Here is a 16,089-nt window from a genome sequence, read left to right as displayed (position 1 = left end):
TTACAAAAAATATTGATTGTAAAGTACATGGGATTGAATGTGATCCACATGGAAATTATGTAGTGCTTGATTTGACCTATGGATTAAAAAGGTTTACATTGTGTGCACTTTATTGCCCAAATTCAGATAGGCCAAGTTTTTATACAGATATTTTCAAATAAATTTAAGTTTGAAAATGATTTTTATATTGTTTGTGGTGATTTTAACCTAGTACTTGATGTTCAGTTAGAGTACAAAAATTATCAAACTTATGATAATAATAAACATGCACGTCAGACACTACAAACAATTATTTCGGATAGGCATCTTACTGATTGTTTAAGAGCATTGAAAGGAGATATTAGTCAGTTTACATGGAGACGACCTACCCCTCTACAGCAGGCCAGACTGGATTTTTTTCTTGTTTCTGATGCTTTATTGCCAAATATTAGAAATTGTATTATACATATTAGTTAAAGATCTGATCATTCTACAGTTAGTCTTGATTTAAAACTACAAGAAGTTAATCATGGGAAAGGCCTCTGGAAATTTAATATTTCATTGTTAAGTGATATAGAATATTTAAATAGTATTAACCAAAACGTTGAAGAAATCAAACAACAGTACTGTTTACCTGTATAATGCTTGGATAAATTGTCCGAAATCAATAATAATGAAATTCAATTTGTGATAAATGGTCAGCTTTTTTTAGAAACATTGTTAATGGAAATTAGGGGTAAAAGTATTTCCTATTCAAGTTATAAAGCTAAAAGTAAAAATACTCAGGAAAATGATATTTTAACAAAAAATGGAAATATAGAAAAAGAATTTGAATGATGAAAATAAGGATAGATTAGAGGCTTTACAGAATGAATTAAGTACAGTAAGAGCAGAGAAAATAAGAGGACATATTATCCGATCAAGAGCAGAATTTATTGATAATGGTGAAAAGCCTACAGGTTTTTTTTTTGTCGGCTTGAAAAGAATTACTCTATTAGTAAATGCATTCCTTTTATTGAGAAGGAAGATGGTTGTTTTGTGTATGAGCAAAATGATATTTTAAAAGAAACATCCTTGTTTTACGAAAAATTATACTCTTAGAGTACTTCAGAAGTTGACAATAATATTGAAAATGACTTGAATGAATGTTCTGTTCCTAAACTGTCAATTGATCAGGCACAGTCTTTAGAAGGTCTTATAACTTTTGAAGAAGCCTCTTCTTCCTTAAAAAATATGAAAAATGATAAAAGCCCGGGTTCGGATGGATTCACTGCAAAAATATGTAAGGCTTTTTGGTCTCGTTTTGGATATTTTGTAGTTAGAGCTGTAAATTTTGCTTTAGAAAATGGATCAATGTCTATTACACAAAAACAAGGTATCATTACATGTATTCCAAAAGATAATAAACCAAGGAAGTTTCTTAAAAACCTTAGACCTATTACCTTGCTCAATACAGTTTATAAAATTGCGTCTGGTTCCATTGCAAACAGATTAAAGACTGTATTAGATTTTTTAGTTGCAAAAGACCAAACTGGTTTTATAAAAGGAAGCCATATTGGTGAAAATACTAGGCTACTATATGACTTAATGAAATTCAATGAGGATAATAATATACCTGGTCTGTTAATGATGATAGATTTTGAGAAAGCGTTCGATACTTTGTCTTTCAGTTTTATTAAAAAAAAATTCTTTCTTTAATTTTGGACCAATGTTTATACAGTGGATTTCTTTGTTTCTGAATAATACTGAAACTGCTGTTCAAATGAATGGTTTTCTGTCAAATTTCTTTAAAATTGGGAGACGGTATAGACAGGGAGACCCGATAAGCCCTTATATTTTTATTTTGTGTGCTGAAATGTTATCAATAAAATAAGAAATTGTAAATCTATCAAGGGCATTTCAGTGGACGGTGTTGAATACAAAACACCCCAATTTGCAGATGATACATCTCTGTTACTTGATGGATCAGATTTTTCATTGAATGCTACCTTGAATTTATTACATGATTTTTCTTTATATTCTGGCTTGAAAATTAACTTTGATAAAACACATTTAATATGGATTGGTTCCCTAAAATAGAGCACAAGGTCAAATGAAACAAAATATAAATTGAGCTGGGGAGCTACACAGTTTAAATTATTAGGTTTAATTTTTGATGTAGACCTTAGCAAAATGATAGAATTAAATTTTACAAGCAAACTAGAAAAGGTGAAGATATGTATCAGTTATTGGAAAAGTTAACTCCAATTGGAAAGATCACTGTTGTAAAATCATTGTTATTACCCATTTTTACACATCTTTTTATGTCATTACCAAACCCTAGTACACATGTGTTCAATAAAATCATAAACATGTTCTATGATTTCATTTGGATGGACCCCATAAGATAAAAAAACTCTGTTTTAGTAAAGGAGTACAGTAATGGAGGTCTAAAAATGATAGATGTTGTAGCATATTGTAATAGCTTAAAACTCTCTTGGCTTAGAAAATTTGTGAATAGTGAAGGAAAATGTTATGTGTTAATGAACTCATTGTTTCATGTCTGTAAAGTATTTAATACAGGAAAATTGTTTGCTGAAAGTATAATAAAGAAATTAAAAAATATTTTTTGGATTGATGTACTAAGCATATTTAAAAGCTACATTGATAAATTATCCACTGATACTGTTGAGAATATACTGGATACACCTTTGTTTTACAACCATCATTTGAAGATTGGTAATAAAGGTATCTTTGTCAAAAGTCTTTATAATAGAGGAATACGTTTTATTAAAGATATTGTTGATGATACAGGCACATTTGTAACAAAGAGATACTTAGAGAATGTACAGGGACAAATATAAATTTCATGTTGTTTGAAGGTTTAATTAGAGTTGTTAAAAACTACATTAAAACATGTAAAATTACATTTAGTAATAATGATAGAACTCAAAACCCATCAATGTCATGTTATGTTAAGGATATTTTGCTTGAAACCAAAGGTAAAAACGTTTATAATGAATTGATAAAAAATAAGGATACTCCAACATGTCAGGCTAAATGGAATATTGTTTTCCAGGATGTAAATTAGAAAAAGATCTATGGATTGGTATTTAGTATTACAAAGGATACATATATTCAATGGTTTCAAACAAGAATCATACATAGGATTTTAGCTACAAACTCACTTTTGTTTAAAATGAATATTGTTAATGATAGATTATGTACATTCTGTTTGTCTGAAGAGGAAACCTTGATTCATATATTCTGGAATTGTGAGATTATTCAAACCTTAATAAACTGTGTTAAAGAGGTTTTTTTCTGCCATAAATGATTTTTTCCCATTAAATTGCCAGACATTTTTGTTGGGAACCACTTGTAAAAATTCAATTAAATATAATATACTTAGTTATGAAATTAAAAAATACATTTATCTCTGTAAAAGGAGAAAAATAAGACCGTCCTTTATTGGTTTAAAGAGTAGTTTAAAATTTGCTTGGAATATTTATGAAAAATCAAATATTAATGATACAGAACTTATAAATTGGTCAGTTGTAAAATTGTTTATCTAGACCACATACGTTTTAAAAACAGTAAAAACTAATATACTTTGTACAAGAACAACTGTTTATATTTTCTTTACTTTTTTTACCTCTTTGCTTTGTTTATAAATAAATATATATATATATATATATATATATATATATATATATATATATATATATATATATATATATATATATATATATATATATATATATATATATATATATATATATATATATATACGAGGGGTGTCCGGAAAGTTTTGAGACTGCATTTATACAAAAATTACCACTCATAGGATGCATTTAAAATTTTATCAGCTGTCAATTGTATCTAATATAAACAAATCCTGAATGTTTCAACAATATACTGTGAAGTGAATGTATACAACAAACAATGCAAAAAGTACAGGTTACAAGCCACGGAGCACTTCGTTGTCTCATTTCGTCACCTCATTTACAGTTTTTCAAAATACGCTCCTTCTGCACGTACACACTTACGGTGACAATCAACCCATTGCTTGAATATCTGTTCCAACCACCCTTTTATGATATTATGAACAACTGTTCGTTTTAGCTGAACGGATCCGCCAATTTCCCTCACTGTCCTCCGCCGGTCTTCTTGTAACATGTCTAGCACTGACTTTCACTCTGACTCAAGACTGGCGTTCTTCCACTCAGCTTGAAATCGCACGGCATTGAAACGTATATGCCAGCGAAAAAGAAAAAGCCCTTGAACATGTTGGCTTTGATTTATACCGTGTTAGAAACGTATAAGTATTTGTAGGAGTTATTCCGCTGCCAACTCAGTGTTTGATCATAGCGCGCTGCTCCGTGCGTGACGTCAATGTTGGATTTTTTTCCGACATCTTCGAAATACCTCTCTACTTCCGCTGATCGTTACAATCATGTCTACAGTTAGACTGCGTCAATAATTTACACAGTGATGCAGCTGACGTCATTCTGTCGTCATATGTTTTGACGTGACGTTTTGGCGTCTATTATTCAGACGAAGTAGTATATATGAATTTTGAATAGTTTTCAGAAAACGTCAATTTCAAAGTGCTCCGTGAAGCGCTAGATGGGCTGACTTGACAATCATTTCCTTCCTTATCATGAGATCATTCAATTTTATTTTCAAAAGGAATCGCGTGAATAGTCTATATACACAGCTGTTTATTGTTTGTGATTTATATTAAAAACATTTTGAAATATAGACACAGTCTCAAAACTTTCCGGACAACCCTCGTATATATATATATATATATATATATATATATATATATATATATATATATATATATATATATATATATATATATATATATATATATATATATATATATATATGTATATATATACACATATATATATACTTAGATATGTGTTCACCCTTTTAGTTATGTCATACTTAACACCTGAAATAGAAATAAAAAGACAAGAATGTAATATAATAATTCAAATTATAGATGATGTTTTGTTTTAGATGATATCATTATTGATATAATTGAAATTTAATACACTAGTATGTAGAAAATTCCCTATGTTTATGAAATGTTTTGTGAGGTGTGTTCCTGTGGTGTGCCCCGAACCACGCATACCATAAATGTACGGGGGAAAATAAAAGGTAGCACACACGCACGCACGCCCGCACGCACGCACACACACACACACACACAAAGAAAAAAAAGGTAATTTGGACCTTCTTTAGACTTTTTACGCTCCCTGTACGCCTTTTGTATCTCGGCACAGGTTTTCCCATTAGCTCTGAAAAGATAGAAATAATTTGTGAATTACGTTTACATATCATAAATGATGCACAGTACATATAAACACAAACACAAAAAAAATCACCACTCAAAACAATACACAACATCGCATTGCTACCAGTTTATGTCAAAAGGAATAAATCAACATTATCTTATAAACATAAATTTACAAATCAAAAAAGCACGTACCTCGGCTGTTTAAATCCTTTCCTTAAGTTTGGGACATGCCTTTTTCACTATTTTAGCAAACATGTTGAACTCATGATTAACAATTGAAATGGTATACATGACTTTTACATCATTAACTGTTAGGCCTCACCCATACCTAACTAAAAGTGGCCTTAAACATTGGAATATGTGTATGCTAGGAGTTGCAGGTCACCAGGACACGCATTTTACGTATTTGAGCGACTTAACTTGGTTTAGCTGTTTATTTTCATTACTCGTACTTCATACCACTTAAAACTTTCGAATTTAGATATTGGTATAATAAATGTTGTGGTCCACAATTTCGGAAGCACCCCCTATTATCTCACAAACCAGTAACTTATCTTTCTCCGGTCATTTTTTCGCTCTTAATTTATTTGTTGGGGAAGTAGACATCTTTTTTTAGTTCTCTACTTTTCATCGGCTGTAGACAATGGATTTGACTGATTTTGGCCAATAATCTTCCAAATATAGGGTTCCGTATATGGAAAAAAATTCAACGGGAGTGGTTTCCCGTAAAAATAAACGGAAAACTGGTGCATTGCTTATTTGAAGAGTATTCAATACATAGCAACGGGACTTAAGAAATCCCTAGGAATCCATCATGTTAGTTGATTACTTCTTAAGAACGTTGATAAATAGAAACTAAGACAGATTCCTATTTTAAGTTGATAGATATTTCATTTTTTTTAAGAAGTTTTATGAATACGGCCACAGATCTTCACTCTTGTGAATTATTCTTTCTTACGCAATTGCAGCATTTTTCAAGGTCATTCGGTGACTGTTCAAAGGTTTTCTTGGCTTTCAGATGGTGTATCCTTATGTTTGTATATCAGAAATAAAAATCGATTGTTCCAGGACATTGGGGCCTTGGAGATTTTTTCCAGATGCTTTTTCGCACTTGCAGTGTCTGTTGCGCCTTCTTTGGTGAGCTCTGAGAAGCTCTTTGGTTGAGCCTCTTATCAATTGGTCCGACATTCGTGGAGCCTTTGTTATTCAATTCACAAGTATTGAAGGCAAATATGTACGTATGCAGCCCGTCTAAATCAGATGGATGAACCAATCTTTTTGCAAGTCATCAAACTTCGTTATATTTACATCTAAACAAGATCCACTGCACCATAGAAATAGGTATTTCCAGGTCAACTGCTTATTAGTTTGATTATTAGCAAACTAGCTAAAGTTTGCAAATAATGAACGCTATTCTCTAAGATCAACTTCAAAACAATATTTAGTTTTGATACAAACACCTGGCACTTACTATTTCATGAATTATTTTGTAAGTATGCAGGTTTGGAATACTCTTCCCGATAAAATAAGAAATGCAAAAAAGTTATACCACATTTAAGCATAAATACAAAGTGCGCCTCTTGAAATGTGCATATCATTAGTTACAAAAAGGTATTTCATCTTTTAATTATCTTAAATATTAAAATAACTGTTGTTTTATGAATTGTTGTGTTTTATTGAATGTATGTCGGCGTGTAAATGATGTATATTGAAACAACTTAAACTGTTTTGTTAATTAAATATGATTTGTAAAGAATAATTATATTCAAATCATCTATAGTTCTTGTATACGAATGTATAAGTGCGATGCAGATATTCTATGATTTCACAATTGCATTTTGTTTTTGTTTGTTTGTTGTTTTTTCATAGAAGGCCACATTGTGTATATGATGTTATTATTATTATTATTTTGTAGTTTTGCTGTTCCATCACAAACAGTTGATCACGGAACTTTAATGCTTTGTCTTTCAACACTCGCAAGACACCATATACCTCAAAATATATTCAAAGTGAAAGTAACTCGTATTGTCTATTTAAATTTATAAATGGTCACCTTTTGCACTAATTACGTAAAATGTCCTACCAATAACTATTAAGACATTACCTCTCTAATTCGAATTTCCAACCTTTCGCATTACAGTCCCACACGTTATCTACAGCACTCGTATGTCCTTACTTAGTGATTTTGCGTAAAGGAGTTTTATACGGAGCTATAGCATTTAAGGGCTAATGAAAATTACAGTGGACTTGTTCAAAAGGTAACAGCTCTCTGTTGAGAAACTGTACATAAGAAGTGGGTAAGGTAGGTTTAAAAAGTTTCTTATAATGGTGATGTTAATGCAAAAATGTGCTACTTAAATTGTTATAAAATGTCGTTTCTATAGTTTTAGTAAAGACTTTTCTGTTGCTGCATATTCACCTGGTCATGCTTTTCTTCTGTGCATTCTTTAAATAACTAATATCTAAATTTAGTCAAGAAATCTATTTGATTTCAGAAAAATTATGTGTGAACTATATAGTTAACAATTACATATTCACCGAAAATATCCGAATTTTACAAATCAATATTTGTACAGACTGAGATAAATAGTGGTCGCTTGGATATTAAAATGGTTTTCTATCATTTAACTTACTGACTTCCTTTTGACTCGATATAAACCCTTAAGAAAAAGCGAATGATAATCACGAAGACTTACTATGCATTAACTAAATTTATTCGAACAATGTACCAACTATAAATTCTCTTTAAGGCGCACGATATATGTTGAAGCATTTTGGTTTTAATTTCAATGCTCTGTCGTGCTTTACTCATTTGAATTTGATGATCAAAACAAAACAAAACCATATGGTTTAGGTACAGATAAAAAGATATAAGCAATATGTTTGCTCATATTTAACTTGGAAATTTGTAGCTCAGAAGATATTGATTTAAAACAACCATTATTAAAGAGTAATATTTTCGTACCCAAATCATAAGGGTTTTCTTGGTTTTTATCATTAAAGACAAATGACTTAACATGATAATGCTTTAGCATTAAAAAAAGAAGAACATTTTTAGCATCAACCAATATTGTTCGCGTTTAAACCTAGAATTCGAAAGTTAACTTTTTCATAATAGCTACAACTATATTTTGACACATCGAGCATGCAACTGAAAGATATATTCAACTGATTCAAACCTATTAAACTAAACAGTTTATAAAGAGTTCAATGGGCACTACCAGACAAAATTTCATAACGAACATTATTTAAAGTATAATTTAGATTATGTTCATTTTAGGTCACTTATCAAAATCGACCTATCAAAGCAGATAACGATGCAAATGTACACAAAAATAGTTTCTTAAACTAAACTTTAACTTTCCTATGTTTTGTGAGGGATTCTGTAAATAAGACCTGCTTGTTTTCTTTACACTCCACTCTCTCAACATCGTATAATTTGGACATTTGATCAATCGCAATTACTACCATACTCTTCAGTGCAACAAGCGCTAAAGTGTTCACAGGAGCTCCTGATTCCACTTCACGTTCATAGTTTTTGATCGGAAAGACGACGTTCGGGGGGACTCCAAACAGGTCTGCTGTCCTGTACACCAATTTTCCAACGACCGGGTTTATGAAAATATCATCAAGTTTCTGACGAGCATCATCGTTGACTTTGTCAACCTTTGTCAGCAAAACCGTCAATGGAATGCCTGAAATTATAGTTTTCCAGATGTATTTGTTTTAGTCCCAATTAGTGTAGTTGTAACCAACACCATAAACGACTTAATAAGACAAAATCAACATACATGTAACTAGATTAGTCAAAATATTAACATTTGAAGATAAATACTTAGTTTGACTAACACGTATCACTGAGATACATACAATCATCAGACTATGCAAGGCTAATCAAAACAACAAATTGCCAGCTGTTTATGCTTCATGCTCCATAAGGCGAAACCGGTTGGCGAATGGAATAAGGTAAACCCATGTGATATTTTTTTATTAATGTTTTTCTTGAACCGGCACACCCACACATATCTTATATTTACCCTTTTCAAATACGACTTGTTTGAAACGCTTTAACTGGTCTTGAACTCCTCCAGGCATGGCCTCTACTGTTGTAGCATCAACAACCATCGCAACACAGTGAACAAGGTTTCCTACCTTCGGCTCGAACACAAAACCCTGAGATTTCAGTGATATGTGTTGTGCAGGATTGAACTAAAACAGACGAAAACATAACTGATGGTGATGATGATGTGGAGGAGGAGAAGGACGAAAAGGATGATGATGATGATGATGATGATGATGATGATGATGATGATGATGATGATGATGATGACGACGACGATGATGATGATGATGATGTTGGTGATGATGATGATGATGATGATGATGATGATGATGATGATGATGATGACAATCATGCCGAATACGGTGCTTAAGTATCTCCTTAATTAGTTAACGGGACAAACCTCGTAGTTTTTTGGCACGTTGCCGTCCAAAAGGAAACGTAGCTCACTGGTGTCAATTCCTTGAGTCATCTCCAAACCAGGTGTGTCACAGAGTTTGATGTCTAGAGGTGATCCCGTTGTTGAACGCAAACGGTAAGAGGAGTACTGAGATAAAAGATCAAATTTTGCAATTTGAAACTATGTAATTTTTGAATGCAACAATATTGTAACAATGAACAAGTGGATATTGTAGTCGATCATCAGATTAAATACTTTATATTCGTGTCAAAACCGGACAGCATTAAATGACCTATAATATAGGTAGATGTTGTTTACAGTTCGCTTTGGAATTTGTTATATCTACTATGCGGATGCCACTGTTATAGATAAATAAATGTTTGTAAATGCCTGTATATTTCGAATTATGTGAAAACTACAGATAGCATATTGTTTCAAAGCTGTATATTGGCTTTATACTCCAACCTTGACAGTGGCGCTATGTCCACCCGTCCCACAGTTGGCAAGGCGAACCATGCGGCCTGCGACGGCTGTGGCCACTGTGTTTACAAAGCTAGACTTGCCAGCGCCCATTGGTCCAAGTAGCAACAATCGGGGCTTTATGGGGGGTTTTATCGCCAACAGTTCTTCCATCATCTTTAACACATTCTTGAAATTTACACGAGATAAAACTAAAATAAAGGTAACAGACACAATTGTTTAATGCTGTGAAATAACATTGTGGTAAACGAAACTGAACGTAATTTAAAATGTTGAATGCCTTAGAAAAAAATTTGTAACAAACGAATTGAAAGGATAACTTGTGCCAAGATATTTAAATATTAATATGATTATCCTGTTACAAAGAAATAATTGACTGATGAAAGTACAATGATACCTCCGCGACCGACTGAGGTTGTGTTCGCCAAGGGCATTCTATGTCGCGATGCCATAGCCGTTCTCCATCTAAACACAATTTTGTAAAACATGACTGGTTGCTGCGAAATGTGTCGTTACATCTGCTGTATATTAAGTAAGTAAATAGGTATCTATTTCGATGTCTCTTAAGATTATTAATTATATAATGAATTGTTTTCGTAAAACTTGTTTCGATAGTTGGTGTTAAATCTAAAACGGAATACTAAATACCATTCATAACAAGAGGACTATTAAAATGGCCCATTTATCGCTCACATGTGCTTAGTCTTTGTCGTGAGCACTTAAAAACTAAGAGAAACATTCTGACCACATGTGTTTAGAAATGAGCTAGATATTCCCCTTAACCATGTTGAACCAGTATTTTTTTTCATTTGAAAGTGTGACCTAGTTTTTTTGTTGCCTTACTTGACCCAGTAATGACCATTCCCAGATAATTATCTGATACCGTTCCGCCAAAATTGGAGACAATATGTGGATGAAAGCAAGATTTGTGTATAATTTGACATTCGTCACGCAATTTTGTGGCCCAGATAAAGGTCTTCCATTTCATTTAGAAAAGTATTCTTACCACGTTTCCTAACGATTATACATTTGTTACTTAGTATCAAATTAGAATTTGCCCAAGATTACATAGATATGGATAACTTAAAAACTAACATGATATTAAGCCAAAGCTATTCTTTCTTTCATGCTCTCCGATGAAATATGGAATTTATCGGTGAAATAACAACAATTTGACATTTTTACTGCACACTCAGGAGTGAAATATCTACTTAAGGAAAAGCTTTAAAAAGTGCAAAATTACTTTCCCTTGATCACAACCGAAAACATCATTTTTGAAGTAGTTAATGTTGCTCAAAATAATAAGTATTAAAAAATGCTACATTTGGTTAAATAAATATTGTTTTGGAAATAAACATAACCTACCGTCTATGAGAAAAATAGTAATCGTGTTTTTCGAACGTTATCTTAAACATAAAGCTGAATGTTCGAACATTTGCTTTCGTACTAAACAAATAACAGACGAAAACAACTGTTCGAACATCAAATCGATGCTGAATCATTTATCAAATATGGTTTGAACAGTATGACTTTATATTACGAACTTTCCCGAAATTTCTTACAACAACTACATTTTTACCCCGGCAACGCATGAACATTTGTAATTGACCAAGCGTGGCCTTTACTCTTTATCCGGAAAACGACCTATTTTTAAGCGAGTTCGACTGATCATGAAACAGACTCTAAAATTATAAATACTATTTTCAATCCAATATTAATTCACATTTGTTTTCCTAACACGTTTGACCTTCCTAATTTCCACTCAGTAAATGGCAAACATTGTAATTTGGTCATGTATTCGTGCCCAGTTCAATTTATAACTACTTTCTTACATTAACTGTTATAATTTGGAACATGGATTCATTAATAAAAGTTTATTAAAGGAAGTTCATAAACAGTTTGAACTAAAGCACGAGTAAATAATAAACTATTAAAACACCTTGGAGAACTATTATTCCACGAGCCGGTAATAGAAATGACAGCTACGTCATCAATGCTCAAAACTTTGCGTGAGGGCGTCCCACAGGAGGCGGCGTAGCGAACTCAAAAAGGTTTGTTTTTTCATAAAAATAAATTAAATAACCAATAAAACTCCAAAAAATAACATAAAAGAAAACTTATTGATTTCAGTGCAAGATGGTACTTAATTTCACTCGTGATCATAGAAAAACTAGAAAATTAAACTTCTCTATTCGTTACATAAAATACAATCTAACACTGAAATCAACAAATAACCCCTATATATATCGAGTTGGGTGTCCATATGATTAGTCAAGTGACCCTGATTCAATATAAAACTTGTTCAATATCAATTTGACCAGGGGCCGTATTTATAAAGCAACCTTGTATGTGTGGGGTTGTTTTTTTAATCTAGTAGAAATTTGCCTTTTTTCTTAGCTTAATTTAAAAACAAAATTATGTTTGAATACTAAAATATTTGAAAAGAAGCAAGAAAATGGTTTAAATAATGAATTTATATGAATAAATTTGTATTTAAAATAGTCGTGGTCAAAATTCGGATATTTTCACTAAAGTGAACACTTTCAATAAGAAACTTTATGAATAAGGCCCATGCTCTGTTCTTTAAGTCCAATTTTAAAGGGGCATGCTCCATTGCAGTCTCTCTATTTATAGGTGTGTTTTTTACTTTCCTATTCACTGAGAGTTGCATCAAGATCGGGACTTAAAAATGTGTCAAAATGACACAGATGCTCTAAAATAATGTTTGTCACATGAAAGCTTCTTTAAAAGTAAGCAATACCGTTTTTCGAAAGGAACCGCGCGCTCATGAATATCTAACTTCTGTTAAAGTTCTATTGAGAAATAATCAAAACTGAAGGCTTTATCGCGTTCACAAGCAATTGTTTGGGGACGCATGGACGCACTGGCAACAGACACCGCGCCATCGCATAAGCTCTTCTCGCCTTTGGCCAGTAGAGCTAATAAAAACCTAACTTTGCTCTGATCATATACACATGATGATTGTGCATTGGTGAATGTTCGTAGCGAATCCGTCAAAAAGTACAAGAGGAGATCGACACACAAGGCTAAGTTGTATAGACAGACGGATGGGCAATAGCAACTGTATATGCATCCAATACAAATGTGTGGATTAAAAACAACGATGAAAGGACGGATAATAAGGACTTCTAGTAGCTAACTGGATCACATGCTGCTCAAATGATTTACCAGTAACGAAATATACCTGCAATACTGTACACCTCTAGATCTATGACCTGCGTGCATTGGTTGTTCGTGTCGCTCATGGAAAGGCCGTTGGTGTCGTAATTAGTTGCAGTAAAGCCTCCGATTTCACTGTTCAATGAAAACTCACCGTTTTCTGGTACCAGTGTTTTACCAGAAAAACACCCGAGAGCACGTGAATAAGGTCCATATGTTTTACTGCACAATATTTCACCTGTAGCGCCTTTTGTAAGACATTTTGTGAACCGCCTGTGTCCCAGGTATCTAAGTTGTATCAAGAAGTTTTTTCTGTCTGCTTTCCAAGAGCCATCGCTTTGCCAATCAATGCTAGTGTAGAAACCAAGCAAGGATTTTTGGGCGTTATACAGCATCGTAACGGTAGGACCCTTGTTGTCACAGCGTCGGTGAAAGATTCCGGGATCGCATGCATCTCGAGCGATGCTATAAAGCAGGGTGAAGCGTTTTCGGCCCTCTCCTATCATCTCCTCAATATCGTCCATGTCCTCCTCTGTTAACCGTCCGCAATACATAATCGCTTTTTGTGGATTTCTAAATAGAAGACAAAATGGCGTGTATTGTCGAAGGTAGCACAACGGTTGTCTATTGCGTTACCTGGTTGATGAACGCTTTTCCCAAACCTCTTATCATTGCGCACTAAATGTTTTCAATACATTTGTATAAGTTCAACATTGTTATCCCTTGAGACATATTTTGTTAAATAGCGTGCTATTGCAAGGGGAACCAAAACAAAACAAAACAAAACTTTTAAAAGTCATGTTTGGAACTACTCAGTTACTTAATAACTGGGCCAATGTAAAGAGTTAAATTGATTATCAACACTAGTGAAAATCACATACATGTAGTATAGCCGGAATAGATCGTCAATAGTACGTGTTATATTACATATAAAACTGATAATTCCAGTGATATTTCTTTATTTCGGTTGGCAATTGAATACATGTGTATTGTTTTGTTTTATTTCATAAACTTTAATATATGTATAGTTACTGAAAGTTGAATGAATGTTTAGGTTATTGGTGATATTTCTTTTCAAGTACGTCCTTAACCAGATTAATGAAATGTGCAACAGGGACTGAAAAAATCACGGTTGTTCATTAAGAATAATGCACTTAAATAATTCGAGAAACTAATATAAATATTATGCAGATATTGCAAAATAAAATGAATCATTATATCAAGCTTTCTTTACAATCGATTACACAAATAAGAATTCGAGGTTTCATGAAAAAATAGAAAAATTATGCGACATTGAAAATAATCAATTTATGAAATGTGATGCATATCAAAACGTCGCTAAGAGGTTGTATGTCACACTTTTAATAAGTATAGCAGTTTCCAAACAAACATTTTGATTCGAATCAAACGCAAATTGTATTTATGTACGAATTGAACACATATGCATCAACAAGACTGAGCTGAAAAAAACACAATTTAATTCTTTTGGCATGCACACCGGCGAAATAATCGCCCTTTGCTATTTCCGTGACCGATGAAAAGCTTTTGCATTGGTTATCTACAGTGTGTGTATACCACGTGATAAATCACGTCATAAATGATGCGTCAGATAGCAATATTTTGCTTTAAATGAAAACTTTAAACAAAGATAACTTTACTAATGAGTTTAAATGAGAGTTTAGTTTCTTAAAACACTTCGAAAAACCTTTTCACAAAACCACCGCCTGATGGAGCACTGTCAACACAATATATATTAGAAATAGGTTTGTCGAATTGTTTGTGGAAACTAATGACCTAATGAAACTCCGGTATCAAAACGAAGGCAGGGTTCTTTTAGCAGCATAGAATGCCCTTTGATTCATTTAAAATGGTGAAGAAAAGAAAAAAAATTATGTGTATTAAGTCATTATTCTGAGTAGAAATGGAAAGCATTTATGACATAATTCATCACGTGATATACACACACTGTATCTATATGACCGAATATCATCTGTTATACGTGTGCAAATACAACAAATAGTAATTTTATTTGGACAAAATCACCCCATTAGGTGTCCTTATCGTTTTTTCTTAATACCACTGTGACACTCAATGTGATCAATGCTGATGTTTAGCGTTAAATTAAAGTCTTATTTAATATTTCGAAATACATTACTTCCATATTGTCAACGATCTGTAATCAATACACAATAAAGGAATGCTAAAGCATTGAAATCCGCGTTCATTTTTATGCTTTATCAATAACTGATAATGCAGCGAATTCTCACATGTGAATACATAAACAACCACTATGGATTGCATTGAATAAATAAAGATATTCAGCTACAATACGGTATTATGACAGCGTCATCAATTAAAAAATGTTGCCCAAAATTGTGTATATCATACATCATTTATCCTCGTAATAGCTAAATATTTATGCAAAAAGCATAAGAAATGACCATTTTAATAATAGGCAAATACACATAAATACCATTCAAGCTTTTTGCTTTGACAACTGTTAAAACAAAATAGAAATCGAAAGCGTTATCTTCAATACATAAATATGGAATACATTATCAATCCTACAATTGAATCATACTGAAAATGTATGCCTTGAAAGCAATCGATACTTAGTGTAACTTCCACGGAATACCCAGAAACTAAGCTACTACGAAAAGTAACAAAATCAGACTACCTCGTCCTCTGGATGACCTGACA

At 32.6% G+C, this 16,089-nt stretch overlaps 1 protein-coding gene across 1 annotated transcript; it reads right to left on the bottom strand.

The window, feature by feature from the left end:
* Positions 1-7,965: 7,965 nt before the first annotated feature.
* On the bottom strand, positions 7,966-16,089 carry LOC128235353 (interferon-induced protein 44-like). Its single transcript, XM_052950167.1, has 7 exons — positions 16,067-16,089; positions 13,415-13,962; positions 10,607-10,674; positions 10,195-10,377; positions 9,733-9,876; positions 9,307-9,478; positions 7,966-8,964 (listed from the first exon to the last, which is right to left on the bottom strand). The coding sequence occupies exons 2-7, from the start codon at positions 13,941-13,943 to the stop codon at positions 8,618-8,620; spliced, it is 1,443 nt and encodes a 480-aa protein (XP_052806127.1). The 5' UTR covers positions 13,944-13,962; positions 16,067-16,089; the 3' UTR covers positions 7,966-8,617.

The sequence above is a fragment of the Mya arenaria genome, chromosome 5 (assembly GCF_026914265.1).
Source record: "Mya arenaria isolate MELC-2E11 chromosome 5, ASM2691426v1".
Classification (NCBI taxonomy): domain Eukaryota; kingdom Metazoa; phylum Mollusca; class Bivalvia; order Myida; family Myidae; genus Mya; species Mya arenaria.
Note: the sequence above shows the minus strand (reverse complement) of the source record. Positions and strands in the feature narration are given on the sequence as shown.